At 43.2% G+C, this 14,356-nt stretch overlaps 1 protein-coding gene across 1 annotated transcript in view; it reads left to right on the top strand.

Annotated features, from left to right (window-relative positions):
• Positions 1–1,071: 1,071 nt before the first annotated feature.
• The window catches only part of CCDC13 (coiled-coil domain containing 13), a 28,276-nt gene continuing 14,991 nt past the window's right edge, over positions 1,072–14,356 (top strand). Inside the window, exons 1-6 of the mRNA XM_010085425.1 lie at positions 1,072–1,292; positions 5,334–5,482; positions 7,412–7,554; positions 11,337–11,426; positions 11,687–11,803; positions 13,151–13,255. Of these exons, the coding sequence (XP_010083727.1) occupies positions 1,072–1,292; positions 5,334–5,482; positions 7,412–7,554; positions 11,337–11,426; positions 11,687–11,803; positions 13,151–13,255 (825 nt within the window). The remainder of the gene's footprint in view (positions 1,293–5,333; positions 5,483–7,411; positions 7,555–11,336; positions 11,427–11,686; positions 11,804–13,150; positions 13,256–14,356) is intronic.

Genomic DNA, 14,356 nt, shown 5'->3' with positions numbered 1-14,356 from the left:
TCCAACCCAAACCATCCTGTGATTCTAGGTTTGGGGTCGGTACTCAGGTAGGCTGGAGGACTAAAGGTTGTCCCCAGGCCATCACTCATACCCAGGAGGTTTGGCGGTTCTGTGGAGGTACCAGACTCAGCTCTTTGCATTTGTCAGTTCTTAGTGCATCTTGTCCACACCCGTGGTGTTTGGAAGCAGGGGTGGAGGTAAAGCTGCTTGTAATGCATCTCTGCCTCGACAGTACGTACAGGGACATAGCGTGTGTTTTGGCACTTTATCAGGATGATTGCTGGCTTAGTGTGAGAAAGGGCCTGTGTTAATTACTCAGTGGAGGGTGTGCCTTTTAAAGTTTTTATTGATAGTTTTTCCTAGACCAAAGGTGCTCTACATTTTTGCTGACAGTAAATGTCAAACAAAAGGAGAGGGAGCTGGAATACATCAGGAAACTGATCGTCTTTAGTCATACTAAGTAAACCTCTAGACATTTAAATGGGTAGAAATATTATCACTTTAATATTATCACTTCATGCTTAGAAATTTGGGGGATAGATGAAAGCCACAGTCTTTGTGTCTAGTGCCTAAAGGGAGCATTAGGACCAGAGGTGTCTCTTCCTGACAGTCCCCATGTTAACCCAAAAATGGGAGGATCTGCACCTTTCTGTGAAAGGTGGGAAGGAAGGCTGGGTGGACCTGGGTCGCCAAGAGCCTGTGCTCCTTTTAGTCAGTATAACATGGTTGCCACATTCGCTTGGATTTGACCCCAACTTGCTCTTCTGTAAAAATATTTATTTAAACAAATCTCTTTAAAAACATTTGAAAACATTGCTTTTTGAATGCTAGAGGGGAAAAAGACCCAAAACCTTTTTGTGAAGGCTGTTTGCCATGTATGTAAAAAGGCTCTTAAAGCCAGGCAGTGGGGGTGGAAAGCACAGTGGCAGAGAGGAGGAGGTGGCAGGGAGACTGTGCAGAGATCAGCGAGGAAGAACTACAAAGCAGCTGCTAGAAGCGAATGTTTTTCAAAGCGGTGTTGATCTCTGCTCTCTGTCACTTTTTATTTTCTTCTTGTGCTTTTAGTAAACAATGGAGTCGGACATAAAAGTGACTGAACATTTAAAAAGCCAGTTTAAGGCTTATCAAGAACAACAGCAAAGGCGGCTGCAAAATCTAATGGAGAGGAAGAAGGAAAAGCAGGAGGACAGTCAGAAGGGTGATAATGGCAACCCAAAGGAGACCTTCAGAATCCCAAATGATCTAAACCTGCTTGACACAGGACAACCTGTAAATGAAGATAACAGCAAAAGGTAAAGGTGTAGCAGCACCGTTCCTTCAGGAGGTCACAGTATATTTTGCCTATGTTCTTATGAAACTCATATGAAGCTGCCAGAGCACTTTCTGTCTTCACATATTGGGCTTTCATTATCCCAGGAAGACCCTTGCTGTCCCCAACATGTTTATCCTCAGAGCATTGTGATGTGCTCTTTACTATCAGTGTTTCACAGATGAAGAGCAGAAGGACAGAGGGGTTAAGGGTCACATGCTAGGGGCAGCTCGGTGCTCTCTGACAAAATCCAGTCATTCAGGATCGCTAACATCCTCAGAACTGTTGGTGAGCTCCTGCCTAGCCTTGTAAACAAACAGGTTCCCTACATGAATAATTTCCAAAGACAGGTAAGGGCAAAGCAAGTAATGGGTGCAAGCCAAAGGCTTGTAGCACAAAAAAGTGTTCCCCTGGCTGTCTTTGCAATAGAACCTGATTGAGCAGATCAAAGACAGCCAGCTATATAGGAGGGTCTCCCAGACAGAGTTCCCTCCTGTTAAGATACTTAACAGGGTTATACGAGGTAGGATTTTAAATCTTACTGGGGACAGGTGTTTGGGTCTTATCTCACCCGTTGGGGTAGCATCTGGATTACCCAGACACTGGGCGTTCTGGTGTGGATTTCCCTTGATCTTGGTTTCGGAGCTGAGTACATAATTCAATTTACTGGAGCAGAGATTGGAAACCCCAGCTCAGATCATTCATCTTCCTCCTAGGATATAGTCAGTCTCTCTTTCTGACCCAATTAATATTTTTTTTTACAGCTTTAGCCCCCCAGACTTTTACTGGCACCGTGATGGGGTGAGGTACTGTGATACAGGGGCAGGAAGGGGGAACTGGTGGCTCTGCCAAAACCAGCAGATCACGAGTGGAAAACCACAGCTAGCCATATACCTTTGAGACAGTTTCCCCTCCCAGAATCCAGAGTGGGGAAGGGCACCTCTACCAAAGTTTATCAAGCCACTAACTAAACTTTATTAGGCCCTAAATGCTGATATTTCCTCTCTGTTGCTTTGGGCAACTCCCTGCTCAGCTTGTTTCTGACGGCTGCTTCCTTGAACGCCCAAGTGCGTAACCTGCAGCAGAGCTTCTGTGAAGATGCAGGGAACCCAGGAGTGAACCACTGAAGCTTTCGGGTGCTTCTGGGAATGTGGTGTTCATACTGCAAAGGAGGTTTGTGTGGAAACAGGGAGCTGACCTTCTAGAAACTAATGCTCTCACTGTTGCATCATAGATTGTCTTCTTCACACACAGGTCCCTCACCACGGCTGTCTTGATTTGCCAAGTTCTCTGCCATTTTATGGTTCAATAGTTTATGTCTGAGTAATTCAAGAGCTACAACTTCCTTTTTCAGTGGCACTGACTGTGAAAAGTCCCCATTTGACATGGCGGGTGTAACAGATTCATCTGGACTGTCCCTCGCTTATGCTGCTTTCAGCAAAAGAGTGGTTATGAGTGTATCAAATCTGAGCAGGATTTGCTTCTGGAAGGGATTTACCAGGATGTACTTTGCAATATTCCCATGACAACGCATTAGAAACTTGTTCCAGAATAACAGGACTCCATATGGTCTGCAGTGATTTCAGCATGTCCGTCTTGTTCATAGTAGCGCTTGGAAAACATTCTCCTCTCAGAAGTTCCTCTGCCTCTGAGTTTGTTTTTCCTTCCTCCCATCCTACTCCCAAATTTTGGTTGGGCGAGTGTTTAGCTGACATTTCTCTCTTTCTGTTTTCTTCTTTCTGTAACTTTATCCTTCCTGTTCTGTTTGGTGTATTTTTCTCCCTGTCACGTGGAGAATCTGTAACAAAGTTGGGAAAGACACTCACCTGAATTTCAGCCATGGGCCTTGCTCACAAGCTTCCCCTGGTTCTGTTTCCTTGAACTAGAGTGAAAAAAAAATTACCTTTCTGCAGCCTGTTCCTTTTGGATGACTTTCCACAGCTGGGCCATTGGATGGAACCTGCTGCCTCCTCTGTAACGTGTAGAGTCACAATGGGACGGGACGGGATGGGATGGGATGGGATCGATGGGATGGGGTGGAGAAGGTTCTCAGAGGATTCTCCAGCTCTGTGCAGGTGGGATTTCTGTCCATCCTACTCTAAGTTTTTTTTGTCAGGACTTGGAAGCCAGCTCTGAGGAAGACATCACTGATCAGATGCGTTAAGAGCTTAGAACGCTTTTTTCATGTGAATTCCCTAACTATTAAAAATCTTTTTGTCCATGTATCTCTAATTAAATCTGCAGTTTTATTGCTCGCATCTATGAGTAGTACTTCTGGGAATAACTTAGTTTTGCCGTTTCCCTGCTCGGATTGCTGGTTTCTTTCTTCTCCTTTGTAAACAGCTGCCTTTGATCTCCCTTTGATTTGCAGCTTTGAAACAGAAGTACATTGCTTAATTATGGATTGTGAATCGTGTCATAAATTTACTGAGCTGTTCATGGCAGCGCTCTAAGGGGTCATTTATTCTGACAGGTACATATGGAGTGTGCATTTAAGAGTTCCAGCGCCCAGTTGGAGCAAAAAGCTTGCTAAAACTTCTGAATAGAAAAGATTTAGGTAACTGTTGAGATAGCTGACTTGTCTGGGGCTGTGGATATGTCTGTAGCCACAGGTAGATACTGCAACAATTGGGCTTTATCCAAATCTCTGTGATCATCCAAGCTACCTAGTGCTGTTGTAGCCTGGAGCAATCAGTCTGTAGGTCAAAGGGGTGGGACACTGTGCCAGATGAAGTCACCAAAATGTAGACATCCAGGGTCACGCTGCAGATAAGGAGAATCTAGGGCTCAGTTGTGTCCAGGGACATCTGAGATGCCCTAGGCTATCGGGAACTTCCACGTGGGAGTGATAGACAGGACACAGGAGACCTGCACCCATCAGCAGTGGGTACCCTCTGTGTGGGTAACTGAATTGAGTCCAGCAGGGTCTCACCCACAAACGTTTTTACCAAAGGCAGTGTCAGTACAGCTTCTCTTAGCACGTTTGGTTTCTGCTCTGGTTCATTTCTGTTCTGAAACAGAGCTGTCTGGAGGATTCTGGCTAAAAAGGTATGTCTAAAGTTGGAGGATGTTAGTAATTCTTGGGGTTGGTTTGTGTGTCCACACATGGGTGGCAAGTGCTCTCTGAGATGCTCTCGATTCTCTGACTGGGTCCCAGAAGTTTTCCCAGGACCCTGTGTCGTGGCTGCTGGCCTCGTGGAGGGCACTCAGATAATCCTGGGGCATCTCAAACAGATGCCTGAGTGCCCACAATTGAATGGAGTCACCAAGGCCTTACCTTCTAGATTTTACACTCAGAGGAACCATCATGTAAGGACAGCAAAGAGATTCAAGGTATTAATTCTCTGGATGTCTTAGAGAGATGGAACCCATAAATGTTACTAAATGTACTGAAGAACAGGAGAAGCAAGGCTATTTCCTCCTGTTCAGAGGGCTTTTTGATATTCTTTATTTCTAAATGAATTCCAAAAAGCAACATTAATAATACAAATTCAGTCCATCCTGGTAAGGTTCCAAGAAAATCAGATGAGGACACAGGAAAATGGTCTTTTGTGAATCGCTGTGAAGCATTCATTTTTAAAGAAAGAACCTCAGTAGCAGCTTTTGTAGTTAATGCTCTGTTGGCTGCTATTGGCTTTGGTTTAAGTGTAGAAAGAAAATCCTGAGTGTCACGGATGCTGAATGGTGAGCCTGCCTGGTTTCCTCTGAAGAACCAGATAAGTCAGACTGAATGAGATGAGAATATTCAGTAACCTCAGGACCCCTGAAAAGATACCTGTTCTGTGATGTTTTGCCCAGGACAACATAAGGAAGTGGAGAATTTTTGAAGAAGAAATAAGTTAACTGAATAGATCAGGTCATTAGCTTGTATTTTGAGGTTAAAGATATTCTGCTTAATTCAGTAAACCCACTCCTGGTAAGCTCAGCTCTTCTAGCATACAGTCATTTCATTATTTTATTTCTGGAAGCATCTATTTGAAGCACATTACAGTGACATTGGCCATTATAGTTTATTTTTTCACAGGTTGCTTGAGGTTGAGAATGAGGAGCTCCAGAATCAGCTTCGAGAGGTCCGAGATGAGAACTGCAGACTATACAAACTGCTGACAGAGAAAGATTTTGAAATAAAGCAACTCCAGAAAAAAATACAGGAGGACAGATTGGCTTTGTCGGGTAAACACAATAATGTTTGTATTCTCACTATATTAGTTCCTATGTTTGCTTGATGCTGATGACAATAGAAGCAGGATAAAGATTTCTTTGTGAGCTCCTGGCAGGAAAATATTCATGTGACATCTCTTTACCTGCTTTACACTAAAAAGAAGTATTTCAGTCATGTTGTGCTTGCCTCCCTTTCCACTCCTGTAATAAGCTTCTGCTAGGAAGAATGGAAATTCAGCTCTCAGCTGAGAGAGAACTGTTCTCTGCTGAGCCTGCAGTAATTTGCAATAGCACTGAAACCACTGAGCTCTGAACTTTGAAAATAGACACCTGGGCGTGGATTTAGTCCACACTTAGAGTTCCTGCCTAAACTTGCAAGGGTCTAAGTTGACACTGTTTGCATTTGCTAAACATCCACGTAAGGAGTCTCATTGCTTTATTTGCAGAGGGAAAATCCTTGCAATGGTTTGACGTGATAGCACTTACATGTGGAATAAAATCATATTTTAGAAAACTTTCTGTTGGTTTCAAAGAGCATTGTTGCAGCTTTCCCTGCTGTATAGCGTTAAATTCTTTTATTCAGGCTCCTTTTGTTTGAATGCCTGAATAGGGCACACGCAGGATGCTGGCTGAATGCAAAGTCCAGCTTCTAAAGTGGTTTGAGCATCCTTTGAAAACTGAACTGTGCAGGCTGCGCCTTCTCCACTGGGTGCCACTGTTGTTCAGGACAGCAGCGGTGACCAGGCTAGCGGAGAAGGGGGAAACCAGCAAGAAGCAGAACTAAATAACACTTAAATTAAATCTTCGTTCTTAAAATGGAGCTTGTATGTGGGAGAACGAGGGGAAACATGTCACATAAAGGAGTAAGAATAGTGGAAATGCTTTTAAAAATAATGAATTTATGATTTTCTGTACATTTTAAAATAGTGACATGGGGTCATATTCTGTTCTCACCTATATTCCACATAGCCCCTTTAGTGTCTATAGGGGTTTTTATGGGACTCAGAATTCACTTAGGAGTGATCTCTCATCCTTGTATCTCACTCCAGTTCTTGATTACAATCTTCAGAGATGTCAGTAGAAAAGTCGTTACTTCAGAGCACTGAAGGAGGATGAAAGAGTTGAATGACAACAGCCAAGTTCAATACTCACATATCCCACCAAGGATTTGTTATTGCAGGCTCAGATTTGTTGCTGAGCTAGAGGTTTCCATGGACATTGTGTGCAATCATTGATTTTGCACTTGTGCAAGAACTTTTCCTCACCTATGTGATGTTACCGAAAGCCAAGAGACACACAAGCCAGTGCTGGAGATTATTTGTGACACTAATCAAACCCTCTCTGATGAGGAGGTGAATGACGTATCTGTTCAAAAGAGCAATTAAAAGAGTAATACAGTAAGACTCCATGTATAATCACAAGGGACATATAAATAGGCACAATGACATTTCCTGGAGGTTATCCAGGACCCAAGTGTAATCGTGTGCCTGACCTTTTAAGACAGATGTCTAGAAAAGTTCACACCTCTGTTTCAGCAGCTCTTCCAGTAGTAAACAACCAGTGTGTTGTCTTTTTCTGTAAGATGCTGCAAAAACCTGCTCGTAACACTACTTCACAGCAGTGAGCAGAAAACACCTCTACCCTTTCGACACAGAAATGTTGCCACGACCACTGTTGTAGCCTCCTGACACGTGGCTGTTGCTGAAGTGTGAAATGTGGCTTTGCTAGCCACAATGTGATGCTGACTCAAAAACCAGGCAAGCCAGCTGGAATCGCTGATGCCTCTTTTCCCTCACTTGGTCATTTAAGTGCCTGGCACAGCTCTGAGAGAAATGGATTAGACAATAAAAGTACATTGTGCATTGGACAGAGAACAAAAGCATCATCTATTCTGAATCTTGCCTGTAAGATGTGTCCTTTGCTTTTATGTGTACTTTTCAGGGGCGTCTGGTTTGGCCGCAGATGTTGCAGCTACTAAAATAGTTGAATTGGCCAAAAAGAATCGTGAGATAACTGCCGAGAACGAGAGTGAAAAAGCCAAAGTGAAGCAGCTGAATAACAAAGTCAAGGAGCTGGAGAAAGAAGTGAGGCATTTTTCTTGTTCTCTTTTTGCATGCTAAAACATCCAGCTTTTGGGATAGAGGAGCTGTAGAAACTGGGTTTAATTCATGTTCCCGTTTTGAATTTGCTCTTGCATCCATGCTTGCTTTGACTTCTCATAATTTCTGTCCATGTTAGGAGAGAGGGATGTGTGCCCTCAGCTGTTTCTACCTTTGCAGGAAGATGGAGCTAGGAAAGGTTATCAGTAAGTTATAATGAGAGAAAGATTTATGAAATACCAATTAGGAATGTTCACTTGTATTAGAAACACAGAGGCTTTTCTAGCAGTACGGCAGTGATATTTTTCTGATATTTTTTTTTTTGTGTGAGGAGGAGCAAATTTCATACCATTATGTCTTAAATTCCCACTTCATTAAAACCGGTCGTGAATTACTGCTCTATTCTTCTAAGCTTTATTCATCCCCATAATGAAAGCTGTTTTCTGGCATGAGTACTACCAGAACTGAGACAGTAACAAACTGTATCACTTGAGACAGCAAATCTTCACTCAGTCAGATTTATTTTTGTGATGTAGTACAACTTTTTTATATGTGCTAACCTTTCACAGGAATAATTTTACTCACGTGACTGCTGAAATTAAAGCTAGATGCCCTGATTTCAGTGTTTACTTTGTCCATTGGCTACTACTGCACTGCCTTACACAATAGTGGTAAAATTTTTGGATAATTTTTAATGCTTTGCTTCCTTAGAAGACGTAATTTGAATGGATCAATAATATTTATCATGCTGACAAATGCTTTTTTACCTCATCTTTCACAACCATTTCTAATTATGAATCATAGAATCACAGGATGGTTTGGGTTGGAAGGGACCTTCAAGATCATCGAGTTCCAACCCCCTGCCATGGGCAGGGACACCTCCCACTAGCCCAGGTTGCTCAAAGCCTCATCCAGCCTGGCCTTGAACCCCTCCAGGGATGGGGCATCCACAGCTTCTCTGGGCAACCTGGGCCACTGCCTCACCACCCGCACAGTGAAAAATTTCTTCCTCAGATCTCATCTAAATCTCCCCTCTTTCAGCTTAAAACTGTTACACCTCATCCTAACCCTCTCCATCCCCTGTTGAAGAGTTCCCTCCCCCCTCCCCATCTCTCCTGCAGCCCCCTTTCAGCACTGGAAGGTGCTGGAAGGTCTCCCCGGAGACTTCTCTTCTCCAGGCTGAACAACCCCAACTCTCTCAGCCTGTAGGTGCTCCAGCCCTCTGACCAATTTTGTGGCTCTCCTTTGAACTGTCTCCAACAGGTCCAGGTCTTTTATGTTGGGGGCCCCACATCTGAACACAGCACTCCAGGTGGGGTGTCACGAGAGCAGAGTAGAGGGGGAGAATCACCTCCTTTGACCTGCTGCTAATGCTTCTTTTGATGCAGCCTTAGATCATTAGATTTTGATCATGTATGCATCTGAATTGTACCCCAGTTACCTGAAAGATCAAGAAATAGTAGATTAAATTTTTGAGAACTGCTGCATAAACCCAGAGTGATCTGGTCAGAGGGCTCTTGTCAAACCGTTGGCAGGCTGGCTAAGAAAGATCAGGTGTAGCTGGGGACCTAAAAAGTCACACAAGTAGGGGAGCAAACCGTGAATAATTCTAGGAAAAATCAACTTGGTTATAATCTTCTACTGCAGAAGTGTGATGACCCTTATTCAAACAGAAACTGAAAATATTGTCAGATATTGACCCAAAAGAGAGGACCACAGACATTTCAGGAAAGGAAAACCAACTCAAAGGAAGCTGAAATTTTCAAGAATTCAAGAATTCAATTCAAGAAGCTGCTCAAAGCAGAGATGGACACTTTAGATATGAACTAATCTGTCTTTAGACACCATCACCATCAAAATCAAAACCAAACGCAGCAACCTCTCATATCTGAGGTCAAGCTGAGCCCCAATGTGAACCCCACTGAAACCATGCCCTGGTCATGGTCTGTACTTTCTCACAACCTCATTTGTGGTGGCTCTTCTCTGGCTGAGTTTGTGGCTTGTACTTGTTCAGTAGAACTAGGTGAAGATGTAAAAGATGGGTAAAATTAAAGCAATGTTTGACAGCGGGAGGTATCTGTGAAAAATGTTGAGGGATGAAAGAGAAGAGCTGTCACAGACAGGAACCTGCAGCAATTCACATCTCTTCAGTAACTCTTCGGCTAAGCTGGACCACCGTCTAGACACACTCATCTTTTTTCCGTTGATTGTAGAAAGAACCAAGGCAACTGAAGTGCAATTCAGTTACCTGCACATAAGCGTGTAAGTACAATCTGAGATTCCGCTTGACCTCTCAGACTGCTGGATGCCCTCAGATGCTTCAAATGGCACTAGACATCTGTGGGTGGGCAACAAAACCGAGCCCACAGTCAGTGCATCCACTTGATGTAATGTTAGTGTCTACTGTAGAGTGACCTGAAGACTAGATTTCCCTGATTGTATTGACTAGACTCCATTCTTTATAGAGATACCCACACTGAAAGCAGGGAAGGTGTTCATTTGTGAGTTGGGTCTCATCCTGTATACCTACTTCTAAATGCCTTAAACTCTGCTCAATGAATTGTGGTGATGTTACCTTACAAATGCATCACAATCTATACTTTCGTTGCTGGAAAACACTGTTATTTTCCATAATTGTTAGCTCTTTGCTGGTATGAAAACTGAAAAATATGTAAATCTTAAGTGTGTTAACATGACTATGTTCCCACAAAGCAAATGGAAGGTGCGGCCACTGAGCTATTGAGCAATCACTTAGCAAAGGGTAAACGTGAACAAAGACTGCAAATGGATGTTTGCAGAAAGTTTCCTTAGAGTTTGACGTAGCAGCTGCCAACACTAGCTGCAATTTCTCATTCTCAGTCCATTGACTAAAAGCAATTATGAACTGGCTGGAAGGGGCAGCCTAACCATGGAGTTACTTGCACAGAAAGGGGCAACACTAGAGCTGGGTCTGAGTCACACTCTCTGTTTCCCCAGATGTCGCTTTAATGAAGAAGCTATTCTGTAGAGCCTTCTTTTACTCAGGCAAACAATCAAGATTTTCTGCCCACCTCAAAGAATGAAGTCTCAACCCTTTAAAGAAACCCTTCCCAGCCCTTCCAGCTCCAAATTCAGTGCACTGCTGTCCACTAAGAAGTCTTTGCAACCTCCATATAGGACGTGATTCAGAGGAGGAGGGGCTGTGTGCCTGCCTTCCTAAACTGTGGCAAGCAAGAAGAGACATTTTATTCACAGGTTGAGAGAAAAAGAGCCTTAACGTTATTACTAAATAGTCATTTCTCCTTTTAAATTCCTCTGGTAAATAGAACTGTGTGCTTTTTATGAAATCTCCTTGTGATTTTCCTGAAGAGTGGGTCAACTGGCATCCAGAATCCAGAGGCAACATCCTGATCTGTACTGTACTGTCCTGTATTTGCATTTATATATAGAAACACTTATTTTATGAACTTATGGTGATAACATCTCACAGAAGTCTCCATACTTGATAACTGATCCCATCTCAGCAAGTCAGAGATATTTTCACTGGAGTTTTTCTGCAGTAAAATAACATGTGCTTCTTTGTGAAGCATTTCAGGACAAATTGTATGCTTTCCTACTAATTATATTAAAAAAGAAGGGTAAATTAAGTTGTTTGTTTTTTTCTAGAGTAAATAAACATTCAGGATCATCAGAATTGCAGTTGTACTTTTTTCTAACTAATCTTCCATGGAGGCAGGCTCTTTACTGTATCTACTCTATAATATCCATGTATTTTTTTTTTTCTTCAGCTACAGACAGCTGTGGAAAAAATACATTCTCTTGGTGGTACTGATGCAGGAATCAAGCAATCAACTCTGAAGATGGTAGAAGGAAACTTGGTAAGAATTGTAATTGAGAGGAAATTGGAAGCTGATAATTAGTTCTCTCCTATTGTGCGTTTCTTTCCTTATGACAAGGATGTATCCCTGCCACCAGATTGCTCTGTTTGTACCATCTCTGTGATCCCAAAAATTAGGGAAGGCATTTGCATGGGCCTGGGAAAAAAAGATTCTGTGATTCTGATGGATCTGTGGAACTTAATCGCTTCAGTTTTTCCCTGAGGATTTGGTTCTTACCAAGTACATTCTTCTCTTTAAAGGCTGAAAGTCCAGAGGTGAAAGCATTGCAAGAAAAATTAACCACTGCCAACTTTAAAGTGACGGAGTATCGTAACCAACTCCAATCTGCAAAACAGGAGCTGAAGATGACCCATAAGGTATGGCTGCAGGATGCAGTCTGTGGCTGGGATCCTGTGCAAGAGGTACATTCTTGTGCAATCAGGAGGAGGATTCTTTTGAGCTTTGATTAGCCTCCCTGAAGTATTCCAGTGAACTGTAAGGAGGTGAGAAGAGACACTGGAACAGGTTGCCCAGAGGAGCTGTGGATGCCCCACCCCTGGAGGGGTTCAAGGCCAGGCTGGATGAGGCTTTGGGCAACCTGGGCTAGTGGGAGGTGTCCCTGCCCATGGCAGGGGGCTAGAACTTGATGATCTCTAAGGTCCTTTCCAACCCAAACCATTCTGTGATTCTATGATTCTATGATATGGGTGTAGTGGTTGCACTGGAAGGACATGCACATGGACACAGATTTCATGCTCTGCCACCATAGCTGGCTGACTTTATCTGTTATTTCTATTGCTATGATGGGTGCAGGTTCTTCAAGGTTTGAAAGTCCCAGTCCAGCACAATAGGTTTGTGATTGATTTGAAGCATACATTCAGGCTCGTTCCTCCTTTCCAAAACATTTAATTATGTATTTACTTTTAACATTGTCTTCAGTCCCATGGAAATCAATGGGATTAAAGAGCACGCTTGAACTAAAGCACGTGTTTAAACAGTTTGCTGTAGTGACATCCAGAGTAACCTTTTCCTCTTTGATTCATTATGGTTTTTAATGCGCTACTATGTGCTCTGTTTCCTTTGGTTTCATTACTTTGCGTAAGAGACCTGCAATGCAGATCAGAATAGAGAATATGGTCCTAAAAATAGAACCCTGCTGACCTTTTTATAAATAATGTAAATGTTCTTCATACTAACTTTAGCTCTCGTTAGCGTGGCTGTGTTGGAATTCTGCAAGAGGGATTGGCTCAATTCCTGATTGCAAGGGTGTGGATCAAGACAATCTCTCTATTGCTGTTTAGTTCTGGTTAAATATTCATTATATCAAAAATAATTGCATATATTGAAAACTGTTAGTAATGCTTAGTAAACTGCCCCATCCCTGGAGGGGTTCAAGGCCAGGCTGGATGAGGCTTTGAGCAACCTGGGCTAGTGGGAGGTGTCCCTGCCCATGGCAGGGGGGGGCACTCGATGGGCTTTAAGGTCCTTTCCAACCCAAACCATTCTATGATTCTGTTAGCCAAACTCCTAACCACCAACAATCCATATTGTAATAATGATCTGAAGGAGCTTACATCACATGGGATACTGGGTATCAGCTAGAGACCACTATGTAAACACAGGGGTTTGTGTTTCCTGCTAGAGAGAGCAGCTTTTCCTCCCCTCTCCCCAACACATATACCTCAGCCTAGCCTTATTGTTGATGTAAATCTCTTTTTTCATAGCTTTTAGCAAACGAAGTCGGTGAAGATGTGAATATTCCAAGTCTTTTGACCAATCCTGGCAGCTGGCGTGGACGAGCCCAGCAAATTCTTGTTCTCCAAAGCAAGGTGAGTGAAGACCCTGCATGGTGCTGTGTAAGCTGGGGGCTGGGATGCTCTAAGTATAGATATTACCTCAATTTAAGTTAACAATACTGTTAGTTCTTCATTAAGTGATTATTAATATCTGTACGTGCTTCTAAGGTGTGTCCCAGTACAGTGTTTACTGAAAACATGCAAGCTTCAGGATTTAAGCTGGGAACGTTTCACATCAGTGTTGAAGGAGGGAGTTCAGTGACCTTGGAGGGCTACGGCAGCCTGGTTCAAATCCCAGGGTGGTTTGAAGGTGCCTCTGTGCACTGAGTACAGAAGGAGCCCTGTCAGTGTCTGTGCTCTAAGACACCTTTGTTCAGTGCCTGAAGTCAGATGGGAAGAATTGAGGCCAGATAAGATTTTCAAGTTGTTCCCCAAGGAACTTCAGTAAAATCTTTAACTCTTGAATGCAGTTTTGTCTGCCTCTTAAATAAAACTTACCTCATGCAGTTGAATACATATTTTTCCTATTTTTCTGCTGTTTAATTATCTGCCAAGAAACTGTGATTTTTGCACTCTGCTTGACTGAAGTTGTTAACCTCTCCTTTCCCTCGAGCAAATTACATTTTCCTTCCATTAGACCCCCTGGCTGGGATTCAGACTGTACATACTCTACTGTAATGTAAAAATTTCTTTTCCAAGCCCGTCTCCTCAGGCCCTTTCTGTAGTCAGTGGTGACCCTGTAAAGACAGTCACTGGATCAAAAGTGAGGTAGGTGCATCTTATCTTAGAAGGCATCTCCAGAACAGGGCAGAGGAGCTGTGCCATAGCAGTGCCTATTTCTTTCTACAGACTGTAAAAGAAGTCTGTAGTGAATAGCCAAGGTGCAGGAGCTGAGTTCACTTAACCACATGTAGGTGTCTAATGTCAACCGAGGAGCTGTAGGGTGTCCCTCTGACCGCTGGTCATCTCTCCAGAGGAGTATGGATGTCTTCTAGATCCTGCGTCATGTGTGTCTCCAGCATCCCAGGACATCTGAAACAGCGCTAGGTGCCTATGTTCAGGCTACTGAACTGTGCCTTGGGTGTCTGCAGTGTGGACATCCTGGATGGTGATTCTGCTAGAGAGCGAGATGCT

Source organism: Pterocles gutturalis, unplaced genomic scaffold, assembly GCF_000699245.1.
Source record: "Pterocles gutturalis isolate BGI_N339 unplaced genomic scaffold, ASM69924v1 scaffold3040, whole genome shotgun sequence".
Classification (NCBI taxonomy): domain Eukaryota; kingdom Metazoa; phylum Chordata; class Aves; order Pterocliformes; family Pteroclidae; genus Pterocles; species Pterocles gutturalis.
This window is presented reverse-complemented; position numbering and strand designations above follow the sequence as displayed.